This window comes from Ochlerotatus camptorhynchus, unplaced genomic scaffold (genome assembly GCF_037179485.1).
Source record: "Ochlerotatus camptorhynchus isolate MF236.1 unplaced genomic scaffold, CSIRO-AGI_Acam_v1.1 ptg000142l, whole genome shotgun sequence".
In the NCBI taxonomy this organism is placed as follows: Eukaryota; Metazoa; Arthropoda; class Insecta; order Diptera; family Culicidae; genus Ochlerotatus; species Ochlerotatus camptorhynchus.
In genome coordinates, this window is record NW_027040632.1 from 2,157,088 (window position 1) to 2,177,448 (window position 20,361).

At 40.9% G+C, this 20,361-nt stretch overlaps 1 protein-coding gene and 1 pseudogene across 2 annotated transcripts in view; one reads left to right on the top strand and one right to left on the bottom strand.

The window, feature by feature from the left end:
* Nna1 (Nna1 carboxypeptidase) overlaps nt 1-20,361 on the top strand; it is a 121,025-nt gene that overhangs the window by 63,132 nt on the left and 37,532 nt on the right. The window contains exons 3-4 of one of the 2 annotated variants that reach the window (XM_065221436.1): nt 3,520-3,672; nt 9,466-10,289. In XM_065221436.1, coding sequence (XP_065077508.1) covers nt 3,520-3,672; nt 9,466-10,289 — 977 coding nt within the window. Of the gene's footprint in view, nt 1-3,519; nt 3,673-9,397; nt 10,290-20,361 lie in introns of both variants that reach the window. The other variant, XM_065221437.1, reaches the window with a different exon arrangement.
* Nucleotides 14,116-15,749, bottom strand: LOC135700819 (heterogeneous nuclear ribonucleoprotein L-like; annotated as a pseudogene).

Consider the following 20,361-nt stretch of genomic DNA (forward strand, 5'->3'; position numbering starts at 1 on the left):
CAAGACAAATCTGTACGATAGTAAATAGAACAGAAAATGAAAATATGAAAATGAGGTAAGGAAAATAATTAAAAAAAATGGTTCAGATTAATACCTGGCTGAATAAAGATACACATTACCATTTAATATATAAGACCACGTAGTGCTACGTCACCATTGCGTACAACCCCTAGGGCTGTCCCTTGTAGTTTTTTAAAGATATTAACAGTTTCTCCTCCCATGTTTGTTCGATATCTAATTTCAGGGGTAAACAGAATGTTTAGCTGGATGTAGGTATTCAAGGGCATTTAGATATACTTGTTTTAAAATCACGTTTTTGGCCATTAAGTAGCGTATAATACACTTAAGTAATATGTTTTTTGGGTCAAATCGGGCTAAAATTTTCCGAGAAGTTCAAATCCGAAGTCAGATTTTACATATAATGTTTTTTTAAAGAGTTTTATATAAGTAAGTATAGTAAATTTTGAGATACGTTAAAAATGAACCTCAGATTCGGAAGGTACGCTATTGGTACACTACATTGGTGTAGGTTTTGGAAGGTTTAATGAAGGTTTTCGAAAAATCACCCGTCTATTCAGCAGGACACTCTAAAACAAGGAATTTGCGAGGTACGTTCAAAATCCTTGAAGGTACGCTATGGTACGCAGTTGGTACACTACGAAAAACATAATTTTATCAAATTTTGTGAAAAGTGGCCTGCTGGATAGATTGACATCTTGCTACGACTCTTCAACACCTACTAGCAACAAAACATGTCCTATCAGGGTCATAGAGACCATGAGAATAGTTTAAAATCGATTTCTAGGAATATAAGATGTTCTAGGTTTTTCCAAATCATGCTGGAGTTTAGATCGACGACTGGTAAAATTCCGTTAACTACAAAACATTCCAAGCATGTTAATAGAGTCCATGGGCATAATTTAAAATGTATTTATATGAAAATCAGGTGTACCAGGATCTCCAAATCGTGTTGGTATGAAATCATATGATCTAGGGGAAATGGCTCTAATGTTGGCCTATGGATCTAAGATTGGGCCCATCGCTAAAAATCTGCTATTTATCAATTTTATCTAGATGAACGCGTCATTGGAACGGTACTAATGGATATTTTTAGTCGCTATTGAAAACATAGTCGATTGCTGAATTTTTGTATGAGCCCATTCAGGCCGAATTTATATCCATTTTCCCTATAAGTCTTCTTAATTATATATTAGCCGTGTGATAGCTTTATAAGGCTTGTACTCGAATAAAATGCACCATTTTTATCCGTGTGTACCTTTTTTATCCGTGGGTAAAAATTGATGAAAATCTGGGTATAACTAGTTTGGAGTGAATTGTTTACATGTGCAAAATTTCATAACAATCGGTTTAGTGGTTATTGAGATGTCATCGAAACAAGAAGAAAATCGCCGGAGAATTTTGCGCGTCGTCATGGAAAATCCGACTGCGACCATGAGATGGATCGGAAGACAACTGGGAATCACCCATACAACTGTGTCTCGGGTGGTAAAATCGTTTAAGGAGTCCCAGACGACCGAGAGGCGGGCTGGAAGTGGAAGAAAATCGAAGACAGCTGACCGTGTGAAGGCCCGGAAGGTGTTGGATTATTTCAAGCGTAATCCGAACCTTTCGATTCGTGACGCGGCTCTGAAGGTAAAGTGTTCCGCCTGGTTCGTTCAGAAAACCATGAAACGAGCTGGGCTTCGTGTATTCATGGTCCGGAGGGCACCGAACCGGCGTGATCAACAAAACACGGACGCCAAATCCCGCGCAAGGAAGCTGTATTGAGAGTGGTTAACGAAACCGATGTGTGTGGTTATGGATGACGAAACATACATCAAGGCAGACGCAAAGCAGATTCCGGGGCTGGAGTTCTACGTTGCCAAATCACGGTTTAATGTTCCGGAAAACATAAGGAAGAAGAAAGTGGACAAATTCGCCAAAAAACACTTGCTCTGGCAGGCCAATGCGGTAAACTGAGTAAACCGTACATCACAATGGGTACCATTAACAGCGAAATTTACCGCACCGAGTGCCTCCAGAAGCGTCTGTTGCCCTTCCTGCAGTCCCACGGAGGCGAGACATTATTTTGGCCGGACCTGGCATCATGCCATTACGCGCGATCGACGTTGGATTGGTACAGAGACAATAACGTTGTTTTTGTACCAAAAACCGCCAACCCCCCAAATTCACCAGAGATTCGTCCGGTGGAAAGATTTTGGGCCATAATGAAGGCCAAAGTTCGAAAATCGTCCAAGGTGTTTAAGAACGAGCTGGAGTTGAAGAAATAATGGATGAAAGTGACCAAAAAGGTCGGCTCCACCATTGCACAAAATGTAATGAGGGGTTTTAAGGGAAAGGTGCGGGCTTTTGGCGATGGAAAGGAAATTGAATAAAGTAATTATGCCAAAACATAATCCATATGTATTAGTTCATTCCCTGAAAGTTTCAAGAAAATCCGACTTAAAATAAATTTTTGGTGAACAGTTTTGTCTGGTGCATTTTTTTCGAGTACAGGCCATATTGAAAACAAATGGATTAAAACGGCTTGTTGGTTATTCATACTTGGGTAGTCATTCCCCCCGATATTTTCTGTTGCCTTTGATTGACCTGCTATGCTCATGAAATATTTCAAAGACATTTCCGTCTAAAGGGCACAAGTTTCAAGTTTCTTGTTTATGAATCAGATGGGTATTTGTTAACACAAAGGTCTCCAATTTTCTGAAGCGTAGAACAAATATTACGTTCGACTTCCGCTCACTTAGTGCCATTTCCATCGTCAACCGTCCGTTTGCTTCGTCAAACGGAAAGCCGTCAACCGGAACATGCCACCTCGTATTGAAACACGACTCCATCCAACACTCAAATACGATTCAATCATTCAATTCCTGCCACTCTCCAACCAAGCACCCCACAAGCAAATTAATGGCGGTAGCCCCAAAACGGCAATAATGACTAATTTTATCGACGCTCGTAAATCAAATGTACACACCATTAAAAGATTGACCCAAACAAATCCGCCCATGCCCATGTATTCGACTGCGACGTGACGCCACAATTGACGTCGTAGCAGCAAAAGCCAGATCGAAAACTCAATCAATCCTAGCACACAGGATTTGAAATATTTCATAAATTGCTTCACATCAAAATTACAGAAGTTTTTCATACTGTGCTCCCAAGCCCTTCCTTCAACTTGAGTTTTCACTCTTTATCGGTGCAGCAATCCACCCTGTAGGCAAGAATGAATGGCCATAAATAACTCCGGTGAAAGTTGATCGAACTGTTCTATGTAAATTGAAGTTGGTTTTCCCATTTTTGTTCCTACCTAGACGGTCGGGTCTGCTTCTGGCTTCCGATTGCCAAGTCGAAGAGCGTTGCACCCCGAGAGATTCCAATCAGCTCATTTAGATCTAGAGGAATATTTCCATGATTGCGTCAATTTAGACGTATTTGCGTTGTTCAGTTGCTTTATTGATGGTCCTTTTATTTTCTTTTGTTTCATTCCATTTCGATCGCCAGGTCCAGGAGGAACGCGTGTATCACATCAACTATGCGCCGGAGTCGCCGGAACCGTACTACCAACCGACGGGGAAGGAGCTCCAGCCCCGGCCCGTTGGCGAGGAGAACGGGGTAATCGTCTACAACTACAATCCTACCAGTGCGGTTCATTATGTAAGTAGGACTCTCGGAAGTCCCAAGCGTTCTTCAAAGCCTTCGGTGTTGTGGAGTTGTCGTCTTCGGGTGGAATTATTCACTCGCCATACTTTTGTTTTGAGATTAAGGTACACTGTACCGGTATAGTCTGGTTAATCCGATGATGTCAATAGCTATGCTAGGGCCTACCCAAGCAACGAAAAGTCTTATAATAATATCCAGACAGGGTCGTAAATTTGTACCCGTTGAACAGGTCGAATTCGTATCGAGATTTTTAGGACGAAGGATTACGTCTTTCGGCAACATATTGGGGGTTCAATTAAAAAAAAAAAAACCAAAATCGACCGCGTTACGAAAAGAGGTCAGGTTTTGACCACTTATAACTCTGTCAATAGCGGATGGATATTAATTCCAAACAAGCCAATCGATTGGTAATTTTTCTACAAAGCTAAAACTTGAATAGGTCGCTATTGAAAATTACACAAATGTCCAACTGTTGCAATGGTGATCAAAATTATCATCGATTGCCTGCAAATAGTGGTTTCCCTAACATAGACGCCAAATATGGATACCGAGCACGTAATTCTACGTCAAATCTACGGTCGAGTCTTGGATACAACATCTTACTTTTTTTAATTTATAGGATACAGAACAGAATACAAAAACGACTTATACCGTACAATAGTACAAATTAAATCTGATGAAATCGTAAACAAATTTTTTTTAAACACTCGTTTATCGCATAAGGGTTCAGTAAGCTTTTCAAATTTTCTGAAACTTTAATCATAGATCTGAAAATACAGCTTGCACTATGATTTTTAGTTAATGCATTATCAAAAAAAAAAAATAATAAGTTTGAAAACCTTTGTAAGTAGAATGGGTTTGTGCTTTGATTTTGTTTTGTTTAGACAGTCGTTTGATTTTGATGATTCTGAAACCGAAGACTACATATCAAGAAGACTGGCAACTCTACCATTTTCTCATACGACCGCTATGAGACCGGCACAGTCGCGTCATCTGCCGTGCAAAGGCAAATGCTTCGAACGAATTTGATAGCAAATATTACAACCTCAGAAGAAAGGTTTGTGTATTTGCTCAGTTCTCTATGCGTTACTTCCACTTTCGCTCGAGCGAAGCGCTACTGTATCTGTCGCTTGGATTCTGGCAGAGTTGCCAGTCTTTTTGATTTGATGTCTTCGCTGAAACTGAACCATGAATGTTGAGATTACGGGGCCCGTTTGTTGGCCACTCGTCTTTCAACGCTTGAGACGAAAAACATTCATTGTCACGCTAATGAAATTCAAATGTGTCATTCATGAGTCGAGCCTTATGAAATTCGTGATTTCATTTGCCTCAGTGAAATATTTCAAGGTTTAAATGTCTTCAGAATTATTCATAATCAATCTTATACGTTGAGAGAATATACGAAGTCTTCTGAATAATTCCTTGAAATCGCACTATGATGAGAGAATATTTGATGGTCTGAAAATCTCCAGAATAATTCCAGATCAGCTTGATATACTCAAAGAATATCTGAACGACTTTGTATGAATTTTTGGTCTTTAAAATAATTCCCAGTCAATGTAATATGATGAGCACATCTGATGGAATTAGACAGGATTCTTGATTCGCTATAGATCTTCAGAATAATTCCTGAACTGTTTGATTGATTTCCTATCCATATGGGACTGTTATGCGATTATGGGTAGTAAACAACCTTAGGTAATGAGAGAATATCTGAAGTTCTGAAGGTCATCGCAATAATTCCTAACCAACGTAATACGATAAGAAAGTATCTCAAGGTCTGAAGCTCCTCAGAATGATTTCTAATCATCCAGATATGATCAGAGGATATCTGAAGAACTTCGTTTGATTTGTTGGCCAATTGAGGGTCATCATAATGATTCCTGATCATCCAGATGAAATCGGAAAATATTAGAAAGATTAAAGGTCTTCAGAATAATTCCTAATGGACCTGAATTGATGAGAGAACAACTAGAGGGCTTTTTTTGGTCTTAACTTGAATCAATCATTATGGCGACTTCGATAAGCTATGATGCAGGAGTACACGATATTTTGGAATTTTTGGAAATCCTCTCTCGTGACGTTCAATGCGATATGTTCTCATACAGCTCTACAGATTCGTATAATCAACGGGAGTTGAGCCTACCCAAGCAACAATTGTGGTTTTAAGAGGGTTCTGTAGACCATGATTTAGACTTGTAGAACGCTTTAAAACCTCGATAAAACTTGCTATGTTACTTGGGTATAGGACTTAAAGATCTGAACTTCTGGACGGTTGGGAGAACCTAAGATAAATCGTAAATACAAATCTAGATAGAGCTGGAATTAGGGCGTAATAGCTATTGTAAACAATGACTTCTCTCGATGATTTCTAGGAATTCAAGGCACGCCCACGCAAACCAACAAAACCATCGGAAAGTGGAAGTCTTCACCTACCCGATGGTGATGTTGATTTGCGTGAGCGAGCCTTGACCTTCTAGAAATCACTAAGAGAAGTAATTGTTTACCAAAGCTGTTACGCCCTAATTTCAGCTCTATCTAGAAATGCCCTAAATTAAGTGAATGTTCACGAATTCTTACAGGATATCGAAACATTATGGAAGACTTCATTGAGCCTGTAGAATTTCAAGGTGTCAACTCCACTTTGGAGAATCTAAGATATTAAGTTAAATTAAGTTTCCTTTGTTAAGGAGGCTTTCAGCCTGGGCTGGTTCGCCTCAATCTAAGATATTATACTGATTCAACTAATGTTACACATGCCAAAAAATCGCTATGGATTCGTATAATAATTCGTACAAGACGTTGTCCAGCCTGTATAACATAAAAATGGAAGCTTCAGGATAATTAGAAGATCACAGGATACTTTGTCATTACAACTATATATCCCACATGTCATTATGGGGGCTCCGAGGATTCCAAAATTTAGTCTGGACATCGTTAAATATCAAATTGGCTCAATAGAACTTCAATATCTTTAATCCAGGCACTTTGGAGAATCTGATAATACGACTTATGCCATCACACGATGTGATCAGATCCCAAGAAGCTCTACGGATGTGTATACGAAATCGGAACATCGTACAACACTTTGTTGAGCCTGTTGAATATCAAGATCTCAACTGCAGGATAATTTGGAGAACCCAAAAGACTTTGCCATTACAATTGTACATCCCAAATGATAGTATGGGGCTGCATGAAGTTCTGCAGACGAAATTCAAAAGAAAATTACCTGTTGAACTTTTTGAAATCAGGTCCCACATGATGTGGTGACGACTCACGCAGCTCTACGGATTTGTATAATAGCTCAGAACATTGTACAAGACTGTGTTTAGGAAGTAGAACATCAAGATCTAAACATCAGGATAATTTGGAAAACCCGACATATTTTGTCATGACAGCAATACATCTCACATGATGTTATGGGGCTCCACGAAGCTTTAAAGGTTTAAAGTTTTAGTCGGGACCATCATAGAATACCTTGTTGAGTCAACAAGAACATCAAGCTCTGAACTGCACAAGGAGTTGGAGAATCCAAGTTATTTGTTGACACACCTATGAATCGCTAATGATGATACGAGGTCCCACGAAGCTCTACGGATTCGTTCCTTTAGTCGGGACATTGAGCAAAATTTCATTCAGTAGGGTAGAACATCAAGACTAATTCTCCAGGATGATTTGGAGAATTTGCTATGCCTTGTGTATGCTGTTTAATTTTTCATATGATGTGATTAAACTCTAGGAGCATTTTTGAATTCACTTCTTACGAAAAAATATTCTATACGTCTCAGTTGAACCTGAAAATATAAAGATCAAAACTCCAGAATATTTTGGAAGCCCTAGACTAAAAAAAATCTTTCCAAAAATGCCTGCATTTTTGTATTTCTACAACCGAATTCTAACAAAAAGCTCCTTAACATAAGGCCTAAAATTGGGACTCAAACGGTTGCCAGGTTTAGCTGTATGGTTAAACCTGGTTGAAGATTTAAGCGGAGGTGAAGAAATCGACCCTTGAACTCGAAACCAGCACTCAAGCGATCAAAATGACTAACGATGCCAGTTTGAGAGTTGTCAGTCACCCCTTCTGCACACACACTGATAAACTTATAGAGAGTTGGATCAATGAGAACGATTAGGTAACATCAAAAGGTGCTTTGGAACTTGATTTGAGGAAGCTTGTCTTTGTCATTGCCATTAGCTTTCCATGATATGTAAAGGTATTTTGTGGTATCTTTGGCCCATGATGTTCTTCAAGATCTTTGGAGAAGTTTTTCGGTCATTGCAACACTCTTGAAGGCAATGATTTGAACTCGAAGAATACTATAAAACCTCGATAAAACCTCATTGGAAGGGTTTTTTTTAAAGATCATATCCATTCCCAAGTAACAATTTGGGTTTTATGAAGGTTCTATAGATCATTGTTTAGACTTGTAGAATGCTATAAAACCTCGATAGAACTTGAAATGTTACTTGGATTCAGTCTTGATCTGATAAGTTCCAGGTTCACATGTCTTCGGAGGTGGTTTCAAAGGTGATACAAGTGAACTCGGAAAGTGGGTCCAGCTGTTCAGTTAGCACAGGGGCAGTTTAATGGTACTTATCAAGCAATGAGCTAATGATTTCCCTGCTGACTTCAGCGGTGGATTCAGCGACTTTGAAGAAAGATTCAGTAAACTTCGGAGACGCACGTGGATAATGTGTTGAGGAAGGTCCACAGAAATTGGTTGGGTACACTCAAAGGGCAGGTTAAGAGGACTTCTAGGACGAGTCAAATGCATTTTGTCGGAAATTTAAGTTGTTCCAGGCATACATGTAAATGATTCCAAGCACAGGTCCATGAAGACAGTTGCGTAGGACGACATTTAAGATGACTCCGTAGGACTTACAGGCATTTAAATCTGAAGATGCTCTATACGTTCTTCGGGCTCGTTCCAAAGGCCTTTTGAACTTGTACGCAGAGTCCTCTGAGTTTAGTTGAAGAACTCTCTGAACGTCACCAAACTTGCTTTCGTCGGAGGACCCTAGACTTGTCCTGGAAGATTGCTGGGTTTACCACCGAGATCCCCCGTGGAATCCTAGCTGGGCTTTTCCTGAAGATTCCCTGGACTAGTCCTCTCCCGTAATGGTTTTGATTTCTTTATACTCTTGTAGGCAATGATTTAGACCTTTTATTTTGCATCATCGATCTTCGGATTAACGGATATATACTGTACTACATTGGCCAAACTCCAAAGCCAACCTAACTGATACCAAATAACCCGAAACGACCCCGCTCGCTGTTGTGTAGCATGGATGCTGTGAAAGTTGCAGGACTAAGCCATGTTGATGTTGTTGTTGTTGTTGTTGTTGTAATCTGTCTGCCTGCCAATGCTTCTGCTAACCTTCAAACTTCAAGCGTCCCTGAATTACCCATCCAAACGCGAACGAGTGCTGCGAGTGCGTGTATCCTCTGTCAACGTCCCCAGACGGTTCTCTAAAATGAATCTTTCTTTTGGCCACGCTTCTCCATACTAACGCACAACCAAAAAAAAACACGCCAACAAATGCCTTGCACCCCTACTCGCACAAATTCACAAATGCTACTACCAGCAGGACAGTGATAGCTCTTCTAGCTCACCGAGTCCATCGCCAACGCGACTAACTCCCGAGAAGCTTCACCCGTCTAACAGCGACTCCAAATCCACTGCTTCCGAATGTCGAGATAATAAGCCGCAATTTCTAGACGATGACGACGATGAAACTGACGATGACGAAGATTCGGATGCGAGTAACCATTTTCCATCCGGACAGGATCGCTGCTCGGACCGATTCTACAGCAGTCCGGTACTAGATCTGGACGACGACTCCAACTGGCACTACTTTGGCTACAGTGACGATGAAGCAAATGGTTCATCCACAGACACTGATACCGAAGACAATGGTCTTCTGCGGTACGGCCCTAGCGAGTTTAACTCAAAGCTGACAATCGGCCAGATGAACGACGAATCAGAGATCTTCATGGGGGGTCAGCTAAAGAAGTTGACATTGGAACAGCCACAGCCACAGCCTCATTCGCAAACTTCGGAGTCATCGTCCAAAGACGAAGAAGAGGACGAGGAGGAAGACGACGCCGAGCAGGTTGACATTTCGTCCTCTTCGGCAAGTCCCGTTCAGAACAACGGTGCGACTCCCACCCCCGCACAAAACTTCTACGCTAGTGATCCAGAATCCGACAACGACTCGGAGGGCGAGCAGAGCAAGCACGAAATCAAATCAGCACCAACACTGTTGCACCTCAACTCCACAGCCATGCATCACAACAACAGCAACAACCCACTCAACACCGATACACTTTCGTCAACTCTCGATGATGGTTCATCACCGACTACTTCCGTTCCGCAGTTTAGCCGTTCGACGGTCGGAGGTTCGAAGGCCCAACCGACGGCCCAACCGAATGCGTTCGATCCGGACGATCTGGTCTTCGAGTCCCGGTTCGAGAGCGGCAACCTCGGCCGAGCCATCAAGATCACGCCAACCTACTACGAGCTGTACCTGCGGCCGGACATGTACACCAACCGGCACACACAGTGGTTCTACTTCCGGGTGAAGAACACCAAAGCCAAGATGGTCTACAGGTAAGTCAATCATAATTTTGAATAATTGAAAAATTAGTTCCACTCTCGCCGCCACCGGGAATTAACTCGAAAGCCGGCACACGCTTCTCGAAAATCGTCGAAATTCGCCCCGTCAGGTCACTCACTCAACAAGTGGTCTTATGCTCTCGCTGAAAAACCAAAATATTTATAATCTATGCCGAGCGACAAACACACACGCGATGCTCGTAAGTTGAGGTTGACAGCAGCAGCCGAGCAGTATTGAGGGGGAGTGCAAAAATTGTGTTGATCATTAAGGCAAACGCGAAAAAAAAACGAATATTGGTAGAAGAAGATGTTACCAGAAAAAAATTTTGGACAACCGGCCGAGCAAGAAACGGAACGGGTTATTTTTAGAATGGGCGTGTTCGGTGTGCGATGTGAAGAACCGCCAGCAACTAAATTATGCGTTCTGGCCTAGCCTGGCTAGTCGGCTTTGTGCAGTCGCGTCATTTTTCGGTGGGTTATTTTCGGTCAAACGATTTGCGGTTTGCCGGTTAACCACTTTTTCACTGCACTGTTTATCGTTTGTTTTTGTAAGCGCCGGTCTCTTGACAAGGTGTTATCTTTTGTATCACAATGTGTGAAATGACAACTTGCTTTGGCATTTTGTGTTTTCTTTGCACGTCACTTTGGTGGGCGGTAGGGCTGGTAATTTTGTGATATATGTTATATGAGGCCGATGTTAGGGGCATCTACCCTATAATACTAGAAACGAGGATAGTTGTATTTGGAGAAATAATCCAGAATTCAGTTATTGGACTTATTCGATTCAAGAAGTTTAGCAAACTTCAGGGAACTGCAGTGAAGTTTAATAAAGTTTTGTAAACTTCAAAAACGTTCTGCGGTCTTCAGTGTAGATTTTCGAACTTCAGGAAAAATCTACGGGCTTTAGGGACATTTTAAAAACATCCAGAATGTTCTACGAGATTCAGCAACACTCTATGAGCTTCAATGAAGTTCTGCGAACTTCAAACAGGTTCTGATAATTTTAGACAACTGCTCCAAACTTTGGGGACTTTCTGCATTTTTTCGGAGGGTTCTTTGAACTCAAGCGAAATTATAAACTACAGTAAAGTTCTGCAAATCTTAGGGGCGTTCTGCGAACTGTAGGATATTTGTGCGAACTTTAAAGAAATTCTGTAAACTTGAGAGAACTCTAGCGAACACATGTAAGTTCTACACACTCCAGGAAAGTTCAACGAACTTCAATGAAGATCTCCGAGCTCTAGGAAGATTTTATGGACTTCGAACCCCAGCAAATTCTTGCAAACGCCAGAGAAATAGATATTTTCAACAACCTTCAGAGATGTTCATTGTGCACGTTTTGCGAGCTTCAGGGGTGCTAAGTTCTACGAGCTTCGAGAGAGTTCCGTGAACTCTAGCAATATTATATAAACTTCAATGTAGCTCTGCATCCTCCAGGAAAGTTAAAAAAATAAGAAAACTTCTTCTAATGTCAACAAAGTTCTACAAACTTTAAAGACGTTCTGCGAAACGTAGGGGAAATTTTATAACATTATTGGAAAGTACGGTAAACTTTAAAGAAGATCTACGAATATTAGGAGAAAAAAAAAATTGGTGGGGTTGTGTACAAGACACGATGGTTGACGTAGACAACGTTAAGCTGTGTAGTGAAATTCTACATTGCAGTGCCGAAGAGATACAAGGAGAAAATCGACGAATATAATCTTGTCAATGTTAATTAGGACTTAATGAAATGTTCAGCTTGAATTGTTTCGCTTACCTGTAGCAATTTTAAGAGAAAATCGATGAAGTTAATCGATCATTGCAAGTAGGCCCTTTTGAAAGTTCACTGTCGAATTTCAGTATCAGCACTGAAAAAAAAACTCGACGGTACCTCTATTGATGCAAAGAGATATGCATTGTAAGTCCCTCCTACTTGGAGAATTATGCAATCGAACGGCTTGCTATGCCTCGCCCCCATCAGCAAAAAAAACTGGGATTTTGTAAACCGTTCTATAGCATAATTTTCCAAGTAGGATGGACTTTCATAGCTAATCTATATGCATAAATAGAGTAACAGTACCTAAATTTCGTTTTGTTCTACGTCATTTATGGATTTCCCCAATTTTGCTTCCAAGGCTGTCCCAATGGGCGTTAAATTTAACTCGTGGTTAAAAGTGATAGATGAGCTATCGAATAACCCTGCTACCCGAGCGTGGTTATTTCGGACCGACTAGAAGTTAAATTTTGGCAACCGTGCCTGAGTTCTATTTGAAAACCGATCAATTTTCGGGATTTTCGAACATTGAAAATAACGTTCGAAATGTCACGTTTAATAATGAGTTAAATTCGGCAATTCTACCGTCAGATAAGGCTAATTTTCCCCTACCGGATATAGTGGTGTTAGTATACGTGGGCAAGCTATCAGTTACGCCGAACCGACGATAAAATGCGTTGTTTACAAAAGCTGATATGTCATTTCGAAAGAGTAATCGAAATTTGTAGAACGCGAGATCGTTATCATTCAGGCAAGGGATTGATCCAGCACGATGTACAACTAAATGGTACTCGATTATGACGACTGGGTTTGGGGACAACGTTTATTTCATGAAAACAGTGATAAAATTACTACTTTTTATTTGTACATTTTTCAACAGTTTTTTGTATGAACAATTGAAAAAGCATTTATTGCAGCAGATTTTGAGAGTTATTTCCTATCGATTGGTGTATTTGAATTTTAATTTCATCCATAAATGACAAAGTTAGAAGCGTTCAAAACCTTAAACCTTTTGTGACGGTCGCAATTTTAGATTTTCGATTTACCCTCAGTACCTTCCCGTAAGAAGAAGAAGAGCTAAGTTCGCGCAATCTTCAAAATTTTACGAAACCTTGAAAGTGAAATACGCCCAAGAACCTTGAAGAAATGATTCATGTTTTGGATCTTTAAAAAATGCTTCCTTGGGCTAGAACTATTACCTGGATTTAAAAAGTTCAAGTCTTAGCCTTCTAAACAAAACATTGTTTCACTTTCCTACATGATTGGTGTTATCATTATAGTTTGTAATGCAGTTATGAACAAGGATTGAGAAATATTTCCGTGAACTTAAAGATTATTCCCTGAGTGTCAAGATCATAAATGGAATTCCCTGAGATTCCCTCTTTTGAATGCAAATTTTTTTGCATGCAACTCGTTGCATAAATTACAATTTTAGTGACTGTTGAAAATAGTGATCTAGAAAATAAAAAGTGACCTACTACCAGCCCCAGGGATCACCTAAAAACTTAGAGTGATGCAGAGCTTCGAAAATGTAGAGCCCTGCTAACTACCTGCATGAATTTGAATTTTGATGAAACAACATTCTCTTGATCAAGGCAACCTGTGAGTATCGAAATCAACATTTGATTGTCTTCATTCTTGGCTGGATGTTGATTATCGCCTCTGTTGTCGTCAATATTAATATTCGTCTTCATCTTGATCGATGGAGGCGAACCAGCCGCAGGCTGAAAGCCTCCTTAATAAAGAAAACTTAACATAACTTCATCTTGATGGGGATGGTTTTGAGGATCAAATCAAGGGGTCACTCCGCACAGTGTGCCAAAAATAAGCTTGGGCACACCAGGGCACAGTCATTGGCACTGTTTGGCACCCATGGTTATAATTTTTCTGATCTTTGAAGTTACTGGCAACACTGTACTTTTTCTGCGCCAGCGCAGTGTGCATGTGTCAAAATTTGTTATTGATGTTGCCACAATATAACCATTTTTTTTCAAGGCACAACCGTGAATCTCCACCAAGTATCGTCGTTGCTTTTGGTTTCCTTCAAAGGACACGGACTCCATCTTACATTGGTTCATCGTGTTCGGATTTGAGACAGTCGCCCGTTACCGAAATGGGTGTCACACCACCGGGCGCTGCTGCCACGGCTGAGGAGGCTGTCGGGGCCGCCGCCGACATTGTGTTACCAGGTACCGGTGCCATGCCCATGTCCATGTTTTCGATGTTTTCGTTGCTCCACGCACCGTTCATCGTGTTGGACGAAGACAAGCACAGCTCCATAATGAACGGGAATGTTGTGCCTTTGTGATCGATCGCGCTGTGGTTGCACTTCATGATGGCGTTCACTGCCAGGGCTACGCTCGGGAACTCAACCAATCCGGAGGAGGAACGTTCCGATTTCAGCGGCAACATTCGCACTTGCGTGGGTGTGAATGCAGTCAGCAGTAGATCCTCGGACATACCGGGTGGGGTATTGAAGAAGTGGAGAATCTTGCTCGGGAAAGGAAGCGATTGTTCCTGGAGGCGCTGTAGTTCTTGAAGCTGATAGAATTGTCCGGCAGAGTGTAGGGATCGGTGGTCTCTGACAAGTAGTTCTGCTTGGAAAATGAAATCTGAATTTTGCTACCATCAGTTTCGATTGGAATGTTGTTCAAGTGGTCTTCATGAACTTTATCCTGACAACATTTCCGTACAGGCAGAACAAATAGAATAGCTTCCCGGTGATGGCTGTGTTGTTATCGAGTCCGAATACCATCATTACTGCGCCCTGTTGCTGTACCGGTTGAATGAAGTTGGCTGGTCCGTTTCGGGTCAGCGGTGCTTCCTTCATCACAGTCCAACGTGTGTTCCGACCGGTGTTGGTTTCCAGTTTTCCGCCGGATGAAACTCGGGCGATGAAAAATTTGGTGCAAATCCGTTTCCTCCACCGACTCCCAGAAGAGCTAGTTTAGGACCATGGTTGACTAATGATTGACGGGGTGGGCCTTGTGCCGAAGATGGTAGGCCCGTGTAGCAACGAGGCTCGTCCGTTGCAGGCATCCTTGGAGACGGCCGCTTCCAACCTGGAAGTCTCAACTGGAGTGTCGGTTTTGTAAACATTGAGTTGGCATAGTCGATCTTCTGTGTGCAGCAAACGGAGTAGACGCCACAGTCGTTCAATGGCTCTAGTGGCGGATTCTATGCTGTCAAACTCAACCATAGTTTGGACTCCATTTTTCTTGAATATTTTGATATGTTGTACTTGTCCGTTGGGTGAGCAGATGGTGTGTAGAACGTCCACTGTAATAGGATAGACTGGATTAATGAAGGTGAACAGCAGGATATGGTTGGACCGGACTGCTACCTCGCGCTTTCGCCGAGGCTCATCTGTTACGTTGATGTTGCTATTGTTTCAGCTATTGAGCGGAACCGTCTCGAACAACTTTTGGCCAGTACAGAGGCGCTTGTTGTGCCGCCGGTCCTGGTCACCGCCAGCACCGTTTCCGTTAAACGCCATGATCATTGAAATTGAGCTTTTTTTACTAGCACACACGGGCAAGCAAAGAGGAGGGAAGGGTTGAGAAAATGTCACGACACCTCACTATGCTTCACTTATCACTCGGGACAGCCTACGATAATAACCGCTGTTGAAAAACCTGGAACTTTTCCTCACTTAACGTAGACTCGTACTAGGTGAACCTCCACCAGCACGGTCCGTATCTCAGAACGGAAATGTCCTTCCTACTCCCGGGCCATCTCAGGTTTCGAAAAAGAAAACAAAAACAAGCGCTGTTAAAAAACCGGGTTGCCAAAGAAGGCATTATTCACAAGCAAACAAAAGTCAGTTCAATTACTTCTCGGCACTGCTGCGGCACACTGAGGCACACTGAGAGAAAAGTGTGTACAGTGACCACCCCTTGTATTAAATGCAAAATGATTATTTTCATCGTACACAAATATAGCGCTGAAGAACGTGTCGTGTTGGTTTTTATACACAGATAGATGGCAAATTATGGCCTCATGCTGAATTGATGATATCAAGATTGATGATAATATCTGGGGTTGACAATATTCAAAATATTCATTTTGCCCAAAATGAAATTAATTATTTGTCTTTTGAGGATCGTTTCTGATTTTGACAATTCTAGATAGAGCTGGAATTTGGGCGTAACAGCTTTTGTAAACAATGACTTCTCTCGATGATTTCTCGGAAGCCATGGCTCTCCCTGGAAAATCGACATCACCATCGAGTAGAGGAAGACTTCTCCTACCCGATGGATGTGTTGGTTTGTGTAGGCGTGCCTTGAATTCAGATAAATCAATGAGAGAAGTCATTGTTTACAAAGGCTGTTACGCCCTAATTCCAGCTCTATCTAGAATTTTGGGTTGGCTAATCAAGCACTGTGTATTCGTTGATGTATAATGAACTCATTTGCTCATTTCGCTCGTACGTTACAACGAAGATTTTCAAAACAAAATTCATCCACACTTTGTTGAAGCGCTGCTCTTTGCGTGTGATGGTAAATGATAAAAACATACACCGGACAGACTTGCGTACACTGATAAAAATTCAATGATTATTGTTATGTGTCCCTCACATGAATTTTTGCAATTTGATCAACAAATGATGTGAAACCACACATACTATTCATTTGACTCATAAATTTCATGTGTACTTCTGAGTGGATTCTGTCCATGTGTGGACACACGAAAATTATGTGGAATTTTACATGGACATTCGCCAATAAAAATGTGTCAAATTTTATGAGTGTATAGCTCACTCGAGTAGTGCACGGTGTTATGACGGGAGTATCACCTTTCAATCGGGGGAGACGTGGCTTAGAGATTTACAGGAATGACTGCAAACGTTTGGCTGGGTGCACAATATTTCGACACTCATAAAATATATGTTGCAGTGACTGTATGGTGTTCAATAGCGTAAGAAAATACAAATTTTGGTATATTTCCTAGCGCAGATTTTTTAAAGTTCGATGTGAATATTACACATTTAATTTGGTGTGAAGAAGCTATTTTGGGACAGTGTGGGAAAACAAATGGTAGAGAACTTGGATCTACTTTTTTTGCATGAAAAATAATCCTCTAAATTTTCAAGTATTAATTTAAACTAGGCTAGGCGATAAATAGACACCCCACTCTGCTGGTGCAGTTTGCTTCACACGCGCACGATGTGTCCAAAGAGGCGAAAACATCAAGTTTGAATGCTAACAGTCCTGAATAGATTGGCCTTAAAATATTTTTTAAGGACATAGGACTCTGCACCACTTCGTCATTAATCCGCCACGGTACACTTGGCGAAGTAAACTACCGATATTCAAAAGATTGCCTTTTGCTTTATAGCCAGCAAAATTGGATACGAATTTAATTGATTTGCCTTATGGAAAATAGCAATGCTAAAAAAAAATATAAAACGCAGCAGACCGGAATCCAACCAAGGATGCTGATATTACGAGACCCGTGCTTTAACCACTCGTCTGTTAATGCTTGGAAAATGAATAATGCTAAAGGCGCATACAAGCTACCTCGTATGCTAACTATCCTACAGCGCTACAGCTATAGAAGAAGCACACTCTCAGAGAAGCAACGGTTAAAACTGAACGTTTCCAAAAATGGGTAAACATGCATTTACCCAAATCTGGGTAAACGTACTTGTAACAGAAACTGGGTAACGGTTACTCAGATACTGTCATTTGATAACTGGGTAAACTTTACCCATTTAAAAGAAATTTGTTGATATGATCGCTGTACCAGCTCTATCAAACGTAATCTTACCCTACTGTTAATGATTGTCGGTAAAAATGTATAACTATGGAATACGGCATTTCAATTCCCAAATAAGGATATCAATACAAATGCTAACCTTTATTGAGATTTGATTTTCTATAAATTAGGAACAACAACAAACATTTGGCATCGAGCATAGCGGCACAAAATATCTGAATAGCCTAGAATTATAAGAGTTTAAAGTTCAGAAACTAACAATATACTTACCAACTATAGCTTCTGGTAGTATTCACCATCCAAACAGTTCCATAGCTGTAACATTTTTAGCGTCAGAATTGTATATTTTGAGCAGTAAACATTTCACTGGCAGTGCAACAATCTCCCTTTCATACCTGCGCTATTTTGAACTTTGGGAAAATTTCAATTAGAACCATTTACCCAGAATCTGGGTAGATTCTACTCATCAGAACAAAATTAGTTTACCTAGATTTTGACAACTCCTTAATGGATACAAGACTGGGTGCCACCTACCCAGTTACTGGGTAGATTCAAAAAAGCGTGTGCACGATTTAAAATGCTCTTTCACGTCTCTTTGGAAATGAAAGAGATGTCTCACAACAGCGGGTGTTTTACTCGCAGAAAATTGAGTAGCACCCGATCCCTGGTGACAAGTTATAAGCTTTGGGAATTTTATAGAAACGTCAATTGAACTAAGATCTTAAGAAAATCAGGAACTGTCTAGAACAGATTCAGTATGCTTTCAGGGTCAGAAAAGAGGTATTAAGGTCAGAGCTGGTAAATATCACGGCCGTCATGTGACGATTAGAAAACAGGTACTCGCACTGTCATGAGACGAAACTACCTATCATTAGCTTTCTTGTCATTTTTCAATGATCAAGCACTCATGAGAATAATTCTTATGTGGTTATGACATCAACATTTCTTACTGATTTAGATGAATTTAAGCAAACAACCGTATGTGAATACATTATTAAGATCTTCTCGGTACAAGTAACTTTAATAGCATTAAATTAGCTAGTAGTTACGATGATCACAACACTGTCACGTTCTGTCATGACAAAAAAATCGATGAGATTTTGAAGAAAATCTCTATCATCGTTTTCTCATCCAATGATAGTGACTGAAGTCTCTCTGTAAATATCGCGTGAGATCTTTCATTGAAAATGACATTTGCCAAGACCTGTAGTTCGTGATTCAATAAGTTTAAAAAGTCCATTAATGGTTGCTTTACAGTACTTTTATTAAAACTTAAAAGTTACAGCATTAGATGGTTACATTTCTCCAGTTCGAACGAAATCTCGTACCTTACTCTGGATAGAGCCCATCAGCGCCCGCACAGTGTTAACGGACACGGAATCATCGCATTTCTGCAATGTTGCCCGCATTTGCTAGATGTCCTTGACTCGAAGTCGAAGTCACTGCTTTGAAATTGCCCAGTATTTTTCGAATGGTCGAAATTCCGGGCAATTCGGAGGATTAATTAGCTTGGGGACAAAATCGATCTTGTTGGCAGCATATCACTCCAGAACCACCTTCGAGTAGTGGCAACTAACCAAATCGGACCAAAAGATGACTTTGCCCCTATGCTTGCGGATGAACGGCAATACACGCTTTTTCAGGCATTCTTCGATGTAAACTTGGGATGTCATCGTCGAGGATGTGACGAATGGTTCCGATCAAAGTACAGCCCTTGTGTTTCGTCAAAACACGGTCGTACAAGAGCTTTGCACGCTTTTTGGCCACGGAATTCTGCTTCATGTACCGGTTCGGATATTTACTGGCTTTGTACGACTTGTATCCTTCCCTGGCAAGGATGTTCAGCACCGTTTGAAGGTTGGCGTTGTACCTCCTCCTGGCCACATCTCGGATCGAAAGACCGAGTTGGCTTTAACGCTGCGCAGCTGACGATCCCTGGTTCCAGTTTTTTCGTAGGTCCGCTGATTCCTTTCCACACTCAGGGTTTCCTTGTAGGTTTTGAGCACTCGACAAACTGTTGTTTTCGACATCTTCAGCGCTTTAGCCAGCTTGAAACCGGACCACTTCGGATTTCCAGGTGTTTGAGAACATTATTTTTTTCTTTTTTCGAGTTCCATTTGACGTTATATCTGAACGCGATCGACTACTTTGATCAAACTTGCACCAGTTGTTCTCTATATTGGGAGATTGCCGGAAAAGCTCGACGCAGATGTCGCCACTGCATGATGATGATAATGTTGACAGACTGCATATAAAATTCGTGAAAATTAGCATTAAATCATAATTTTCATCAAGCCTGCGTGAAATCCTTCCAATATAACATTCGAATTGAAGAAGAAAATGTTTTCACGATCAGACTGATGTGCATCTTTGACTTTTCCAGATGAACTTTCATAAGATATATTCATTTCATTTCACAGCTCCATCAATGCTGCATCGTACATATGATGTAAACAGAAGTAAATTGCTCAATTACTCAAAATAAAAATGATTTGTCATCTTGTTATCACTTTATAAACCATCGAGCACCATTTTATAGTATGGTGCGTGTTGAGTAAATCCAGTTCCGTTGCGTTTTCCGTCGAAAATTGT